Source organism: Pimephales promelas, chromosome 21 (assembly GCF_988280905.1).
Source record: "Pimephales promelas chromosome 21, fPimPro1.hap1.1, whole genome shotgun sequence".
Lineage (NCBI taxonomy): Eukaryota > Metazoa > Chordata > Actinopteri > Cypriniformes > Leuciscidae > Pimephales > Pimephales promelas.
This window is the reverse complement of record NC_142789.1, coordinates 22,711,434-22,730,219: the sequence shown is the minus strand read 5'-3', so window position 1 is coordinate 22,730,219 and position 18,786 is coordinate 22,711,434. Positions and strand designations below refer to the sequence as shown.

Sequence of the window (18,786 nt, the reverse complement as noted above, 5' to 3'; positions counted from 1 at the left end):
GTATATTTATATTTAGGAAAAGTAATTAAATGCCCCCGCATGTGCTTTTTTAAATTATGATTAGATGCATCAGATACTCACATTATTAACATTACACTGGATATCATTTTGCATCATCAGGAATATTATAAATCAAATGTCAAAAGAGATTAAATAAGACATTAATCATGATTAGCTGTGTGTGTGTGTGTGTGTGTGTGTGTGTGTGTGTGTGTCCTTTGGAGTAAAGTTGCCACACACACACACACACACACACACACACACACATTTTACTGTTCCCGTGAGGACATTTGGTGTCCATAAATTACATGAGGCAAAACCTGATGAGGCAAAACAAACATCATACAAGATAGGGACTATAGCGCCCCCTATGTGTGCATCAGAGAGAGACAGTGGGAGGCGTCCAGTGCTCTTTAAAAACTCTAAACTATTTGGCATTTGAGTGGATGGTACCACAGAGACCTCAGCTGTGCATGGACATCTCCAAGCGTAAAGCTCCACATAGTTTCAGCAAGGAAACATAGCAGTTCCCGCATCACCAGGCAGGAGGATGGCTTACTTCGACAGCAGCTGCCACTGCAGCAGTGAAAGACGACAGAACAGCATCTTGTACAGCATTTTAAAGAACGACAGTCAGTCTGCGCAACTTGGGAACCAGCCGAGGACACCGAGACTCGCCGTGTCCATGCGCGCTTGTGCGTGCGGATCCAAGAGGAAGGTGTCTCTCCGTTCCCCTCAAACCACATGCAAAGCCGCCTCCGCGGTCCTGGTCAAAACCCTGAAGTTCGTGAAGAACGTCCCGTGTTTCCGAGAGCTGCCGGTGGATGACCAGCACACGCTGGTGCGGAGCAGCTGGGCGCCGCTGCTGGTGCTCGGCATGGCGCAGGACAGGATCGACTTCGAGACTTCGGAGACGCAGGAGCCCAGCATGTTGCAGCGGATTTTAACGAGCGGACAGGACAAGCAGGACAACCAGATTAATAACAGTGGGGTGGCGTTGACCGACGTTCAGGGTATTAAAATGTTTCTGAGGAAATGCTGGGGACTGGACATAAGCACTAAGGAGTACGCATACTTGAAAGGGGCTATTCTGTTCAACCCAGGTGAGACATGATGCACTGTCACACCTGAATTTGGACACACACTTCCTAACTGCCTGGTTTTAATACGTTTATTCACGCTGTAATTATTAATATTCCTATTAACACTGATAGTAATATTAAAATAATAATAAAAACAGCAAATGCATGAATTAGGACAGTTCGTAATTTAAAAGTAGGCGAATAATTGACAAAAGTAGAAAAATATTAATGTTAAAAATCATTATTAAATTTAATACACACTTAATGTACACTTCTATTAATAGTTATTGTCATTATTGTATTAAACCAATAATAATCTTATTGTCAATTTAATCCTAATGATACTTATTTGATGCCTAAGATTCCAAATGATGATACAATTTTTATAGCATTCCTTAATTTTTTTATTTTTTTATAATTTCGGGTTCTCATGTTGTTCAAATCATATTCAAATATTAATATAGGACAATAGATGACTCAAAGTTTCAGAAACAGAGAATTATTAATTTATAGTCAAATATAATCAAAAGCTATCTGTTTAGTGGGGGTAATTTAATAATATAAAACAAGTCTCTGTCCATCTCTTGTTCTCAGATGTTGCTGGGCTGCAATGTCAACATTACATCCAGGCCCTGCAGAGCGAGGCGAACCAGGCACTTAATGAATATGTCAAAATGATTCACCGTGGGGACAGTGCAAGATTCGCCAAACTCTTCCTCGCTCTCTCCATGCTGAGATCCATCAACGCCAATGTGGTGGCTGGTCTCTTCTTCAAACCGGTCATCGGAGCAGTCAACATGGAGGAACTTCTTCTGGAGATGTTTTATGGAAAATAAACTCTAATTCAAAAACCAGGACTGAATTATCAAAGTCGGAAAGAATGGCAGTCGGCAGTGGACGGACAGATATTGAAAATGACTGATTCCTTTTTACACATGCTATTTTTGTACAATATATGAGAGCTCTCTTTTTGCCTTCTGAGTTGAACTCATCGCTGAATCCAAAGTTGATGACAACGTTTTTCCCATTTGGGGAAAGTGCTTTATAACTTTGTTCTAATTGTTTGTTTTTGTTTTTTTGTTTACTTGCTTTAATGTGATGTTGTGCCGCCTTATTCTGGTTGACACTTTATAATAACTTTCATTAGCAAACCATCAACAAGCATTCATTTATATGTGAATGGCATTTAATATATATTTTAAAATGTAATTATATTTAAAAAATAATATATTACATCGAAAAATAGTGTTTCTCAGTTTCATGACTAGCAATTTGAATATATATATATATATATATATATGAACTTGTGATCTGTTTTGCATTACATAATGTAATGATTTTGATTAGTATTGTTAATGAAAGTTATTATAAAGTTTAAACTGTATTTGAATATTAGAAATTATTGTACGTTTTTGTTATGCATTGACATAATGGAACATGGTTACACTCCTTCACATTTCCCACAACATAATGGACAGATATGTGTTTTTTTCATTACAGTAACAGTTACATTTCGATAAACATGTCAACGGGAAGCACAAATACAAAAAACACTTATGAAAATAAAAAATAATAATTAGGAAATCATTGTTGATGACATTGTTTCATAGCTCAATAGCAACATTGTTTACCTAACCACTTCAGGCTGCATAGACACGTCAGTAGGGGGCGACAAGGGACTGTCTTTATGAGTGAGTCGATGAAAAACATGAATGAAACAAGTGAAATATGGGACATCACTGAATTATTCCCTCAACCGTTTCTTTCAATTACGCTACGCTGATTCATTGAGGAGCTGTTTTGCTCAGACGGTTGATCCTGCCTTGACTTGAAACAGTTGTCTTTGGTGGAGCAATTTGTATGTTTTTAGAATGCAAGTTACTGATTCATTTTGTCCTTTATGTGCCTAGTAGTAGGATGTGTTTTAAAGTAACAGCCTCATGATTTCATTGACGTGTGTGGGATTTTCAATTAATTTTTTATTTATTTATTTAAGTTTTTGCAATTTATATCACTATTAGCCTGCAGTACAGTTATATTTAAACATGTTTTACAGTATAAGATACTCATTAGAGAATCATTTGCATGATCAAAACTAACAAAGCCAGACATAGGAAACCACGGGGTTTACAAGTACCAGGTAAGCATCTTTTACCATTTCAGCCAGTGAAAAAGTCAAAAAAATGAGGAAGAATAACTATAGGCGCCTTGTGTGTGTTTATGAAGACCTTGTAGGGCGGCAAGGAGAGATGATATATGACTGTTGAGTTCTCTGAACTCTCGTTCATTCATCCCCCTCCTCAATATTTGGTCACCAAATATATTTTTAATGAGTCTGAACCTCCACGGCATGCACTTAAAGGTCGCTGTGACCCCATTTCTTTTTCTGTATCAGTATAGCTGAGCACTCACTGTCACAAATATTCACCTTATGTATGAATTTGTGGTTCATACATACTTTGTGGTACTTTGTGGTAAGTTGTGGCTCCGTAGTTTCATTTAACATCACATGCTTGGTCTGGTATTAGTCAGCGCTGTTATTCATGCAGAAAAACATAAATAAATATAAGAGGATGCATAAGAAAAAAAACCCTCTGTTTTTCTGAATTAACAAGTTAATTATCTCAGAATTATGAGATAATTTTTCATGGAAAAAAGTTTTTGCTCCGTTTTTCTGAATTAACGAGTTAATTTTTCATGAGAAAAAAAAAGTTTTTGCTCTGTTTTTCTGAATTAAAGAGTTAATTTAGAAAAACGGAGCAAAAAAAAAAAAATCCAAGAAAAATTAACTCGTTAATTCAGAAAACAGAGCAAAAACTTTTTTTCTCATGAAAAAATGAACTCTTTAATTCAGAAAAACAGAGCAAAAAAATTTCCATGAAAAGTTAACTCGTTAATTCAGAAAAACAGAGCAAAAACTTTTTTCTCATGAAAAATTAACTCGTTAATTCAAAAAAACAGAGCAAAAACTTTTTTCCATGAAAAATTATCTCGTAATTCTGAGATAATTAACTTGTTAATTCAGAAAAACAGAGTTGCATTCACTTTCTTCAAGTGAATGCAATATGCCAAACCAATACAAAAAATAACAAAATAAAAACATGTCTGGCCATGACTGACTAGCCATAGAGTATAGCCAAAATTCCATTAGGTTAAATAACATAATAACATTAGATAATAACAAATAATTAGACAGAAAAGATGACAGTGAGAGAGACAAAAGGAATAAAATAACGAATGTAACATTGACAAATGTATAATGTTTTTTTTTGAAGACGACTGTCAAGCCAGTCATAGTTGAGCAACATAGGGACAAGTGAGTTAGATCGAAGAAAGCTTGTTATAGTCAGTATATTGTATTCTTACAATCACATTTGCACATATACAATATCATTGAAAAGTTTGAGGTGAATTAATACCTTCATTGAGCAAGGATGCATTACGTTAATCAAAAGTGACAGTGAAGACAAAACATTTGTGTTTAAAATGCGTTGTGCATTAGCCTAATTAAATAAGTCACAAACCAGTCTGTAAAACATATCTTTTTATAGCTAAGGTCCATTTGATTTGACAAACTTAAAACATTCCATAAATATACCAAAACATATTTTCCATTCATGTCCATATTATTTTGAAGTTACTGGTAAGCCCCATGTTCATGTGTTGAAAGCACATGCCACATGGAGCGTGGCAGCTCTTTGCAGCAAGAGAAATTTCTGAAATATTTATTGGCTTTCCTTGCCAGCAGAAGTCACTGCTCTTTAGTAATGTCTCTCCAGGCGGCAGGATATGAGAGTCCCTGTCATAGACTGCTGAGCAACTCTTCTCATTGCAGCTGGTGGAAGAAATGACATGTCATTGTTATTGCTTTAACAATTGCACTTTGAGCTGTTAAACAGTAACATCACCTGCATTGTTCAGTAGTCATTGCATTGTCCTCACAGTGTCCATGCTATCATCCTCAGGCTTTTGAAACCTGTGAATACATCAACTATATACTATTTAATAACTACAATATTTAAAGGAATAGTTCACCAAAAAAAATATGAAAATTCTAAATGTAGCCTACTGCGTAACACACGAGTGACGAGAATGAGCCTCATTGGTTCTCGCATGTCAAGCAAACATGCTTGATCTTCTGTTTATGATGTGTGTTGAAGAATGTTTATATTTTAATAAAAGCTTAAAGGAGTAAAAGCCCCCACGTCATCCAAGATGTCCATGTCATTCGTTCTTCAGTTGAAAAGAAATTAAGTTTTTTGATGAAAACATTCCAGGATTTTTCTCCATATAATGGACTTCAATGGGAACCAAACGGTTCAAGGTCCAAAAGACAGTTTCAGTGCAAACTACAAACTGTTCAAAGGGCTTTCAACAATTCCAGACGATGAATAAGAGTCTTATCAAGCGAAACGATCGCTCATTTAAAAAAAAAAAAAAAGTTTAAGTTTTATAAGCTCAAATGGTCGCCTTGCTCTTTTAGGGTTAGGGTGTGATGCACGTTTGCGAACTCGTTCATCAAAATGAACGAATCTTTTCCTGAGTCAACTCGTTCATTTTGTTCGTTGAATGAACCAAATGACACGAAAAAAGATTTGTTCATTTTGATAAACAAGTTCGAACAGGAGAGTCACGAACACACATCACAGAACAGAGCAAGGCGACCATTTGAGCTTATAAAACTTAAACTTTTTTTTTAAATGAGCGATCTTTTCGCTTGATAAGACCCTTATTCATCGTCTGGAATCGTTTAAAGCCCTTTGAACAGTTTGCACTGAAACCTTCAACCGTTTGGTTCCCATTGAAGTCCATTATATGGAGAAAAATCCTGGAATGTTTTCATCAAAAACCTTAATTTCTTTTCGACTGAAGTCTGCTCTTTTAAATTCAATCTGTTGATCAAATAAAGTAGTCGGAAAAATCTGAAAATTTGGACTAAACCGCTTAATTCCGCTTAATTTACGATCTAATTATAAACTTTTTGAAGCGCCATATTGGTAGTTGGTAGCTGTTCAGGGACAGAAAGCTCTCAGATTCGCAAAAAGATCTTCATTTGTGTTCCGAAGATGAACGAAAGTCTTGCAGGTTTGGAAAGGCATGAAGGCGAGTAATTACTGAAAGAATTTTCATTTTTGGGTGAACTATCCCTTTGACTAAGCAAATGGAAAGCAGAAGTAAAATATAACATGAATATTTAAATATGAAAACAACCTGGGTTCCAGTCGCTCTTTCACTTTTGCTATGGATAAGATGTAGGGTCCAATTTGCCGTGTAATGGTTGTCAAGTAGGAATTTTCTTGCTTCAGCTGCAGAAGGTCATGAAGCTGTGCTGTAATTAGTAAATTAATTAGTTCACAAATTAATAGTTTAACTTGCATGATAAAATGAACCCTGAGGCATCACCTCACCTTCATAGATCTCTTCCTCATTGGTTACTCTTTGAAAGGTCACATCCCATAACTGGAAACACAACCAAAATATTCTAAGGTGCACTGTTGTGTTTTTTTTAAAAAAAAGGAACATGGTTTTGCAGGAATTATAATTTCACCTCACCTTCTGAAATACGGCCCTCTGGGTCTGCACGGCAGAGTGCAGAGACGCGATCTGTTCATCAATGACTAGAGACCTTTCCAAGATCTTATCCATGATGTCCGTGTTGATGAGAGAGTGATGTTTTGTCAGATCTATGTGCATCTTCTGAACCTCATCCTTCAGCCTCTGGACTTCTGTTTGAAGAACCTGGCACATGAAATATGCATATAATTGATAATTGATCAAATAATATACACACTTTTTTTCTTTTTTTAAACCCAAAATACAAGAAAAGCATTGTTTTAGAGTGCATGAATGGAATGAAAATGCATTTGATTCTCTTTCGAGAATCAAAAATGGTGAAATAATAGAAGAGATTATTTAATGTATATAATATAATACACTTTTAAGTGTCTCTCTCTACACTCTTAGAGTAAAATACTCTATATATAACCTTAAATCATCACTAAAGAAGATTTTTTTACCATAAAATAATGTTTCCAAACTGTTTCAGCGGTTCATCAAGTCGTAACTGGGTGAAAGGGTGAACACTTGTGCTTTGCGTATCTGCTATGACCACACTAAGTTTGCCAGATCAGGTCGCGTTTCTGTAAACTTAAGAAAACTACAAATTTGGCTTGCTTTACGTTAAGCACAATCGTTACAACAATTTGTTTTTTCTTTGTTTCTGATGTCGCAGTACATCATATTTTCATGAAATCGTGCAACATATTCTACCTTGTCACTGAATACCGTTTATTCCAAAGCCAGTGCTGGATAAACAGCGATCGTGCGTGCGACAGTACCCTGCGGTAGGCTAAAATATTTACGACAGTGGTAATGGACAATTCCGCTTCCAACCTGTAGGCCGACCGAAGAGGAAAAGTTCTTTAGTGTTTCTTTAAAGCACCAAAAATGAAAATTCTGCCATCATTTACTCACCCTCATGTTGTTTTAAACCTGCATGAGTTTCTTTGTCCTATTAAACGCAAAAGAAGATATTCTGAAGAACGTTGGTAACCGAAGAGTTGCTGGTCCCCATTGTAATGAAAAAAGTATATATATACTATGGAAGGCAATGGGAACCAACCATGTTGGTTTCCAACGTTCTTCAAAATATATTCTTTTTTGTTTAACAGAACAAAGAAACTCATGCAGGTTTAGAACAACTTCAGGCTGAGTAAATGATGACCGAATTTTCTGAACTCTTTCTTTAATGCTTGTTTTGTCATGGCATCATCTTGAGGCCCCATTTGAAGTTTGCTGAGGCCCCCCACAGGACCCTGGCCCCCTGCTTAGGCATTCATATATTTAACCTTTTAGGGATTCCCATCATGAGGTATTTCCATTTAAAACAGAATGATGAGGCTGACATATCACTTTTCTTTAATAGAAGTTCAATTCTGTCCATGTGTAGACTGGCATATCAAAGAGGACTAATTCTCACCCGGTAGCTCTTCTCAAAGTTGCGGCAGTGCTCGGTAAAGGGTGACTCTCTGCCCTCGGCCAGCAGCACCTTGGTACAAATGTATCTGTGAAAGGTGGGCCTGCGCCTAAAAGGCATTTCACTGAGAGACGGTGACGGGCAAGACGTAGAGCTGACTGCCTGTGAAAGGAAATGAGACATCCTAACATCATTCTTATTTTTCACCTGTAGTCAGAATTGTTTTTAAATCTTTCTCACAAAGATTATAACCTGGCAGCTACTGACATAGAATGGACTTAAAGATGCACATGCAAATACAAAAAAAAAGGGTAAAAATTTTGTTACAAACCAAACAATTTTGTTATTTATGAATACAACATACAGGTAAAAGCACATTTAACAAAATAAAACCTTTTTTTGTTGCTAAAATCTTAGGATAAACAATCCTATTGATGTAATAAATAAATATCTAAAGCAGTGTTGTTATTAATTAATATTTCCATATGCTTTTTAAATACTTTTGTCATTTGTATTCGTTTTAATAATATTAGTTAATAAAAATACAGTTGTTAATTCATGTTAGTTCTAATTATTGTTAACAAACACAACTTTTTATTTTAATAATGCATTAGTAAATGTTGAAATTCATGTTATTGTTGTGCATTTTCATGTTAACTAATATTAACTAATGAAACCTTATTGTAAAGTGTTACCACTGTGATTTAAGTAGTTTATCATTTGTATTTAGTTTTAGTTTCAGCTTTTTTTCAATGGACGAAAACATTTTTTAATAGTTTAAGTTAACAATAACGACACTGACCTAAGCAACTTAACTCTTTCATTAATATATTATGTACCACCAACCATCAAAACATCTACATTCAGACCTATTTTTGCCAAAATTAAACTCTGGTGCTTATCCATTTTCAGAGCTTGATGACCATTGATGGTCACTAACGATGCACATAAATGCAGCATTCCCACCTCAGCCCACAAACCTCAGCTGGAAATTCCTGAGGTTCAGGAACAAGAATTAAAAGATCAAGAATCAAAAGCTCTATTGAAAGCTCATGATGATACTAAGAAAACAACAAGAATAAAGACAGTTACCTTAGTTTCAAAGCTCCTCTAATCTCTCTTCCCTAGTACTGCATGTGGCGGTACAAGTCCCTCGAGTGAGTCTGGACAATGTATGTTCTCTGAGCCTAAATGACAAGCGTCCCACCCCCTTACTTTTACCAATTTAAGATCCTGGCACCAACGGTGACATCAGCAGCTTTGGAACAAAGTGCTTTGTGTGCAACAAGCAGAATCCGAAACACTTCTTTGAAATTCTGTTAAAAATAGTGAGAGAAGCCTGACGCCTGTACTGTCTGTTGTCATGGGGGCAGATGGGGGAGGACGTTTGTTTGGTGGAGCCGGGCTTCACGAACCTAGAAACGGTAGGGATGATTGATTTGGAAAGTTGTCAGAGTGACTTGCGTCATTGGACTCTCAGTGGAGAGGTGGAGGTTGCTGTGGTGGAATAGCTGTATACATTCTGATCAGCGCAGTCTCATCCCAAGACGTCATATTACTGACGTCTTGGGACGTCTTTTGACCATACGTCAACATCCGCCTTTTTAGGGTACCCTTAAACGTTGGTTAAATGACGTTATACCATGGTCTGGGTGAATACTCGATTCTGATTGGCTGCAGGGTGTTTTCGTTAAAAAGTGATAGAGGACACCTAGTAAAGTAGTTCTGGTGAAACTGCCTGTTTACCATTCGAAATTAATAAATAAATGCGCTGCCTACAACGGCTGTGAGTAACCATAGCAACAGGCAGTCACATGCTCTATCATCTAAGTAAGGGTTAATGCCCGACGAGGTGTTCATTGTCAGGTTTTAATGGACGACGGCGAGGCGTAAACCGGCCGACGCGCAGCGGAGCTTATACCATGGTCACTTGCCAAATAAAACATTAGTTTATATTTTAATTAGGCTGTCCGAGGTGTCCATTGTCAGGTTGCTGCCGTTCGGCCGGTTTACGCCTCGCCGTCGTCCATTAAAACCTGACAATGGACACCTCGTCGGGCATTAACCCTTACTTATCCTACCCCAGACCTAAACCTACCCCGTCACCGAACCGACGTTAAAGATAAAGCGTTAGTATGACGGCCCAGGATCGTCATGTAACCAACGTTTCTACCCTAACGTATGGTCAAAAGACGTCATTTATATGACTTCTTGGGATGAGACTGTGTTATTCTGATCTCTTATTTCGTGTAGATGCATTGAGGCCGTAATGACGAGTCTTTTATGAAAACTGGCAGGGGATTAGGACTGGCATGCATGACAGTGGGAATTCAATATGGAAACTTTTAATCATGATAATAGGTTTAGAGGATTAGGACTGATATTGTAGAGTGGCTCCAACAAGCCACATGGGAAAAATGTAGGAATGCCACTGCGTTACATAACAAAATATCAAACAAACATATTCAATTATCAATACTGACAGTAAAGACATGTCACACACGATTTCTATTTCAAATAAATGTTGTTTTTTAAACTTTCCATTCATCAAAGGATCCTGAAAAATGTATCATGGTTTCTACAAAAATATTAAAGGAGTAGTTCACTTTTAAAAAGACTTTTGCTGATAATTTACTCATGTCATTCTTTCTTCAGTCGAAAAGAAATTAAGGTTTTTGATGAAAACATTTCAGGATTTTTTTTCCATATAATGGACGTCAATGGGAACCAAACGGTTCAAGGTCCAAAAGACAGTTTCAGTACAAACTGCAAACTGTTCAAAGGGCTTTAAACGATTTCAGATGATGAATAACAGTCTTATTAAGCGAAACGATCTTGGATATCTTGGATGACATGGCGGTGAGTAAATTTTATTTTTAAGTGAACTACTCCTTTAAGCAGCACAACTGTTTTCAACATTGATAATAATAAGAAATGTTTCAATGTTTGTTGAACGTTTGCTGGTTCCTGCCTCCTTCCCACAATATCTAACCTTGTTACAAACGTTCTTACGAAGATGTTTGCAGTGATCACATTATCAATCATGTCATCAATCACTGTTGCTAACCTTTTACAATGCAGCACAGGTTGAGATAGGGCCGGGTCCTATTCACTGATTCTGAATGGCCTATAATAAAATAATAATAAAAATAATAAAAATACTCAAATACTAATGTCCAATTACATCTAGTGCTGCTATGAAGACACTATAAATATAATTATACACTATATATGATATAATAAGTGCATATTCTCATCCCAAAGCATCATATACTGACGCTTTTGACATTTCGTCTACATCCAACGCACATGGCACCCTTTAGCGTCAATATGGGCCCGAAGGCGCCTCCTAGTGGTCTAACCCTAACCTTACCCCAGAACTAAACCTACCATAACCGAACAAAGCTCTGTGCGTGTTATAGTGACGCTAAAGCTTGCCATGTGCGTTGGATTTAGACGAAATTTCAAAAGTGTCACTATATGACGCCCTAGGGTGAGAACGTGTTGCATATTCCGAGCAAGCTCTTACAGTTTCTTAGAAAAGTGCTTATAAAAACTCCATATAGTTCACTCCATAGCAACATTTAACACAACCTGCAATTCTATGCAATGAGATCAGAGGTGGATTCGGAGAAAAGGAATTTAGGATCAAATCTCTTTCTTTCGTAAGCTCTGTTCATGTAGATCTGCAGTGATGGCAGCACATGTTCACACAAGCTAAATGAAATCTAAAGAGCTAAAACTGATCTGGAAACAGTACTCGTATACAGCTCTATATTATGAATAAGGCTCTGAAGTGGTCCGTCAGTGGCATAACTCCGAAATGAGAGCTTTCCAGGAAGTCAGGCTCTAGCTGTGCCTCATGTTTTCACCTCAGCTCCTGGCCCCTCACAGACACAAACCGAACTCTAGCTATAACAGGACAGTTGCCACCTGGTGCATTGTTAGGGAGAGTTATATAAACCATTTTCTGTTTATGAGCTTAATAACTGGGTGAGAATTCAGCAGCGGGTTGCCAGTTTCTCCTTCGATCCTGTTATCTGTAGACAGCTCTCATTAGACAGAATTCAGACAATCTGGGGTGCGTTTCCCTCGCTGCTTCACTGCCATATACGATACATCATTGGAGAAATCAACTAACTAGTCAGTGTTTCGGGATACACAGACTCCTTGAACCAAGCTGATAATGACAGAATATGCGAACAATGGCAAACGATGCTTTGGGAAACGCACCCCAGAGCAGTCCAAGTGCATAAAAAATGGCATATCTGTGCATTATAATAAATTATAATGAAAACAATTGTAGTACTAATTGTGACAAAACTTTGGGGTTGGTGAGATTTGAGATTTGGTGAGACCAAGACTGTTTTTGTTTCATCATATGGTAAAAACAAACAGTGAAATATTGGTTAAATATTATTAAAATAATAATTTTGTATTTTAATATATTTTAAATGTCAAAACAAACCACTTTGCATGTACTTCCAAAGGATGAGGACTCAAGCTTGAATATATACGATAAAACCGACGCCATTGTTACTGTTCTTATCTCTATTCATACAAGTGTTGAGGAAGCCTCCAGAGTTGACATTTTAGCTATTTACATATTTTGTTTCCAATATGCACTGTAAGCGGTAGACCAATCACAACAGACTGAGCCAACTGACCAATCAGAGCAGAGTTGGCTCTCAGAAAGGAGGGGTTTAGAGAGACTGAATCCTTGATCGAACCGTTTTAGACAATGTGAGAAAAGAGGTGATGTATATTGTGAGAAAATTATTATTTATTCATTTTAATATCTCTTAAAATGATAATCAATAGTTTTTTTTAAAATACCATAAAGACAATTAATATATTCATGACCTTAAATTATCAGATTGGGGACAATATGAAAGTAACTGATGACAGAATTTGAATTTTTGGGCTAAACTATACTTTCAAAATACACAAAGGGTGGGCAGGAGGGTGGACAAGTGAGAAAGTTGTTCCTTTATTGCCTTCTCTCTTCATGTTGACTGTTGAGAATTTAGGTTAAACAATTTATTAGTAACCTCTGGGCCAATGTATACACATATACCTTTCCAACACAAATACACTGTATAAAATCAGCCTGATTTGAACATTTCGTCCTTTGTTTGCTCTTGCTTGTCCCCGATACAAAAACACACATACACACTGAGTCCTAGATTGCAGCTTGACATAAATAGCTTAATTCCTGGAAGACATCAAGCCAGCTTCCAGGCAATGATGGAAAGGGGACGGAGAAAAAAACTCTTAACAAACAACATGATCCATGAAACACAACCAAAGCCACTGCTGTTCCAACTTTGACCACAACTCTGTGCTCTGCCAAAGCCATGTTAAACCGACACGGATAGACAATTTAGACTTACTGGATCTATTAGGACAATATTTACCTTTCCATAGCTTTTACGAGGTCCTTTTTTCTCTCTAAAAGTTTTTCCTGGGAAGAAAACAGCTTTTACTTTGACTAAAGACTGTTTGTGTTTTCAACATTCAATTTTCAGTGATGCTTTGAGCACATATTTAAGCCTGTTTAATTCAAATACATTATCCTTAAATTGTGTGGTTTGGGTCATGATCTTTTTTTTTTCGAAGAATTTATCTCTGATGCTCACAAAGCTGCCCATTATTCTGGTCTGTGGTCACAGTGTGCCCCCTTCTGGTGTATTACCTCACCTGAATATTGTTGAACTGAGTAAACTTTCCTCCTCTTCTGCATTTGTTCTCACTTCACCCATGACCTTCAGCAATTTAATGGTCTCCGGAGTCTAACAACTTTTAGAAATGCATAGTCATTCACCTTAAGAGCTTCACCATTCACCTTAAGAAAAAAAAATACTTCATAAATCAATCTAATAAGCTGACAGTTGTACGGTTTTTTGTTGTTGTTGTTGATTTTTTGTTGAATTTTTTTTAAGGATTTTTGGGGGATGAATAGAAAGTTCAAAGAACAGCATTTATTTGAAGCAAAAATCTTGTAACATTATGAATATTTTTACTGTCGCGTTCGTGACTCTCCTGTTCGAAATTGTTAAAAAATGAACAAATCTTTTTTCGTGTCATTTGGTTCATTCAAAGAACAAAATGAATGAATTGACTCAGGAAAAGATTCGTTTATTTTGATGAACGAGTTCGAACAGGAGAGTCACGAAAGCGCATCACAGAACAGCATGGCGACCATTTGAGCTTATAAAACTTAAATTTTGTATATTTTTTTTAAATGAGCGATCGTTTCGCTTGATAAGACCCTTATTCATCGTCTGGAATTGTTTAAAGGACTTTGAACAGTTTGCAGTTTGCACTGAAACTGTCTTTGAACCGTTGGTTACCAGTAAAGTGCATATGGAGAAAAATCCTGGACTGTTTTCATCAAAAATCTTAATTTCTTTCCGACTGAAGAATGACATGGATGACATGGGGGTGAGTAAATTATCAGCAAACGTTTTTTTTTTTTTTTTTTTGTTTTTTTTTTTTTTAAAGTGAACTACTCCTTTTTAGCCCAAAAAGTAGCCAATGCGATTTTCTCTGTCAGCGGCCAAATTCTCTTCAGAATTTGTACTTCTGGGGGGTGTTTGGGGTGTTGAAGCACTGAAATCGTACCTACAGGGGTGGAAATTAACCTGCAGAAAAAACAAACCTTCATGCATTTACATTTGGTAATATGTAATAGCTACTAATTACGATGCTGTGAATATAATACATATATAACACATTAAATTTGTTGGAATGAATGGAATAGGATCATTTATCATTTTATTAAATTCATAACATGAACATTAAATATGTTCATAATATTATTAATTTAATATTATCATCATAAATCAACTGAAAAATGGACATAAAATGTGGTAGATGATTGATCTGCACGAACTCAATAAGTTCCTTGTAAAATCCGATGATCATGCTTTGAGAATGATCCAAAGTGCGTCAGTGCAAGCAAGAAAATGTGAATGAAGTTAACATGATCACAAATTTGCTTACACTCACCTAGCGACCTAGAAATAGTCCAGAAATGGTCCTAAAATATTTAATTTTCTTGTTTATTTATAACCATTCATTCGTTGTGATACATTTTTAAAAATTCTAGAACTTGGGTAAAAGGAACAACAAATGTGTTCAATGTGTTCTCAGACACAGACATGTATAGCCTATCCGTCATGTCTCCACATTTATCTTGTTTTCATTATAACCAGCTTTTGTGTGCCAGTAATAGCATCAAAGTGGTGAATTCCTAGATTTCACTGCATGAGGGACTGTGTGGCACCGCAAAGTACAAAAGCTTCATTATCTGCAACTCTTAAGTGACAAAGCAAGATCCCACACTCGCACTAAACTGAAAAAGATTACACCGCCACACTCACAAACAAATAGCCTACCATATAATAGAATCCAAGCGATGAAAAAGTTCCACAATTGGGGAAAGTACACTGCAGCATTTCTATTATGTTAGGCTGTGGTAATGGACTGCATTGCTGAAATGAGCTTTGCTTTTACCCACTGAACCACAGACTGTTGGCACTACTACACTGGTAAGCCAGGCTACTTAGACACCACAAATTCAAGTTTGCAGTGGGAAACAATGGATAAATATAGCAGGGAAAAGCTTTGCTGCTGTATCATTAGATACTTGGTGCTCAAAACGTATAGTTAGCTACACAACATATGTTTTTTTTCTAAAACAATAGTTGTATCAGGGCATTTCACACACGACACAATGCTGAGCAAGTACTGCATGCTGCTGTAGCCTACAATATAGCATGATGGATTACTTATAACAGATCTATACAGGCGGAGCTAGGGTGCTAGAGTTTCTTTTCACTATTGGTCTCTTTTAATTTGCCCTGCACATTGTAAAGAAACGCATAAACAGATATGTGAGTCACCTCGAAACAAGATGAAATAGGTCAGCACCAGATTGTGTGTAATTGCTATAAGCTGTGGGATCAATCCATCAAACACCTTTGCCAAGATGCTTGTGTGAGTATCTGTTGTTAAATTACAATGCTGTGATGTGATTGGAGTGCCCATCATGTGGATTGCTTGTCGTGGTGCTAAAAACAGAATGATGGGGTCCCAACAGCAACAACACTGCTCCTAACTGGGCCTCACTAGCCTGGAAGAATGATGTTTCTTTGTTGCATGTTGCATGAACTTGAAATTGAATTCAAGACGAAGAAATGATCGCACACAATATAAGTTGTTATTCATCAACAAAGAGGAACGTGATATGAGAAAAAAAGATGAATTGAAAATGATGAAGTGGAGCATCAACCAATGAGAAGAACATTTGTTAGTCATCATAACCTTGGAGAGCACTTCAAAACAGAAGACTTGACGGTTATATATACAAGAGTGTAATGAGTGGGTGGGTATAGTACAAGAAAGATTACAGGAATCCAGGTTTGGCAAAGATTCATTTTGGAATTAACACAAGCGCCAGCTTGAAGAAAACTAGAATAAGTGGAGACCCAGATGTAACTTGGCTTCAGTTTGCTGAGGCTGGTTCTGATTGAACGCTTCTGTCATGATTTCCATTTCCTCACCCAACCCCCCAATCCTTGAGGTAAAGCTTTCTGTGTACTTGGATCTCAATAAAGCAATTTGAGTTTTTTCAGCATCTACAGTGCTATGAGAAACCTTTTCACATATGGCCAGGCAGGTTTGGAAAGTTTTTTTTTTCCTTTAATAAATGAAATAATCATTTTAAAAACTGCATTTTCTGTTCACTATCTTTTAAAATTAGTTTGATTTGAATCATTTAAGTGTGATACATATGCAAAACATTTTTCACAGCACTGTACATTATGGGTGACTTATTTAACTTTTAGTAGCATTTAAAATGTTTGGTATCATGGAGCAAATAAAATATGTTTCAAATATGATTCATGCACACTTTCTGTATTTTATTTACCAGTATGTGTCTTTTACCTCCCCGTTTTGTGCTGACCCACAGAGGGGGGTATGGAGGTGATTGTCATTGGCTCTGCCACGCAGGCAGCTGGCACAGAAGATGTGGTAACAGCCCAGAAGACATGGTTGGCTGTATTGCTCATGACACAGGTGACAGACGAGGGGATGGAGCCTGTAATAGTCTGGAACCCGCTGGTCATCATGAGAGAAGACAATTCTTCCCGCCATCTGTAAAAAAAAAAAAAAACAGCAAATACCTTTAAGTATTTGGGGTAGTTAGAAATGGATATTATATCCAATGTCTGCTTTTTTTTAAATCCAGAATTATTTTTAAGCAGATTAAAGAAAAGCTGTAATCTATTTTTGTGGGACATTATAAATGCCAGAAATGTTTTTTTCCCCCCAGAATTTCTACAATAACATTAATTAAAACAAATACAATAAAATAATAACCTACATTTATTAAAATACTTTTTTTATTCAAACGAATTACTATAACATTAGAATCTTGTTCTTTCTCTGACAAGTTGGGTTGGAAATAGAGACTAAGAAAAAAAGACAAATTGTAATAAATAAACCACATTAATAAAACTAACAAATTAAATTCAGTAACCTGCAGTCAAGTCTATAGAGTGTGCTGAAGATATTCACTTTTAAATACAGTGAGTGATATAGAAAAATCAATCAATAAATAGTGCTATAATTATTCATGTAAATCCATTGTCGTCATCATTTTACTTAAAAATGAGCATTTTATTGAAGCAAAGCAGTTCACTAACACTATGCAATTAACAAAAAGTGCCTTACCTGATCAAAAACAAACAACAATGCTGTCCGATATTAGTTTGCATATTTGTTATATTCCAAACATACTGCAAAAGTGCCAATATATGAACTCCATAATGTGGCCAACTACATAAATCTCTACATTATGTCTGCTGCATGTAAAGACAGCTTTCATTTCCTCCTCACAAGCAAAATGTAGTTGCCCACGCAGTAAATTTGGCTTGGTTCAGGAGGGGCCAGTGGATAAACACTATGGTCTTGACCACTATCTACAGCTGGAATGGCAGTAATGCTTGGACTCTTCCTGATGCCAAGCAGCTGACTATGTTGGAGGGGAGGGGAACTGAATGCAAAAGGAGACTGTTTGCTAAAGGTAAAGCTGCTGTCTAACAATATGAGAAACCATACCCTGTTAAGAGGTCAGCAAAAATAATAACACTTTTATTTGTGCAATTGGATATCAATGGTCTCTTAAGTTATTGTTCTACTTTTACCAATAGTTTAATAGAGTACCAGGTCCACGAGTTGCAATGATTGCGGACTGCCTAAGCATAGTTCGGCATCAAAGAATGGAAAAAACTCCCGCAGAGTCTGAAACTTACCTTAGACTTGAAGGATTTTTCTTGCAATAAAGGAAAGTGCTATTGGAAACCCAAGCATAGATCAGCATAGATAATCAGCATAGATAATTGTGTATTTAAATATGACTTTTAGTGTTGTTTTATTATAGTAATTTTGGTATGATTTATTTGGACTGATGGTTGTAATGGGGAATGGTTGAATGGATGAATAATAGTTCTATTTGAGTGACTAATTACATTTTATATTGTACATTTTGCAATTCACTTGGGACTATAGATGGAAACTAGCTAAATCTGGTGAAAGCATCTTGTTTTTTTGCACATTGTCCCTGTAGAAAAAAAATTATAAAATAAAAAAATAGGTTCATATTGTCTGTAGCCGATGTTCTGATTATAGTTGATATATCTCAAGTCTTTATAGGCTATG

At 36.5% G+C, this 18,786-nt stretch overlaps 2 protein-coding genes across 2 annotated transcripts; one reads left to right on the top strand and one right to left on the bottom strand.

Annotated features, from left to right (window-relative positions):
• Positions 1-339: 339 nt before the first annotated feature.
• Positions 340-2,666, top strand: nr0b1 (nuclear receptor subfamily 0, group B, member 1). Its single transcript, XM_039673350.2, has 2 exons — positions 340-1,103; positions 1,677-2,666. Exons 1-2 carry the CDS (start codon positions 551-553, stop codon positions 1,916-1,918), a joined length of 795 nt encoding a protein of 264 aa, XP_039529284.2. The 5' UTR covers positions 340-550; the 3' UTR covers positions 1,919-2,666.
• A 1,364-nt stretch (positions 2,667-4,030) lies between these two features.
• On the bottom strand, positions 4,031-17,370 carry rnf207a (ring finger protein 207a). Its single transcript, XM_089125006.1, is given in 14 exon segments — positions 4,031-4,791; positions 4,794-4,917; positions 4,991-5,027; positions 5,030-5,058; positions 6,294-6,411; positions 6,491-6,542; positions 6,636-6,821; positions 8,062-8,220; positions 13,005-13,063; positions 13,066-13,073; positions 13,476-13,522; positions 13,759-13,781; positions 13,784-13,850; positions 17,011-17,370. Coding segments are annotated over 14 exon segments (1,191 nt in total). The 5' UTR covers positions 17,221-17,370; the 3' UTR covers positions 4,031-4,719.
• Between the last annotated feature and the right edge of the window lie 1,416 nt (positions 17,371-18,786).

Coding starts and splice junctions, on each gene's coding strand:
- nr0b1 (XM_039673350.2), top strand. CDS start 551: ATGGCTTACTTCGACAGCAGCTGCCACTGCAGCAGTGAAAGACGACAG. Junction 1,104..1,676: donor GGCTATTCTGTTCAACCCAG/GTGAGACATGAT, acceptor TCTTGTTCTCAG/ATGTTGCTGGGCTGCAATGT.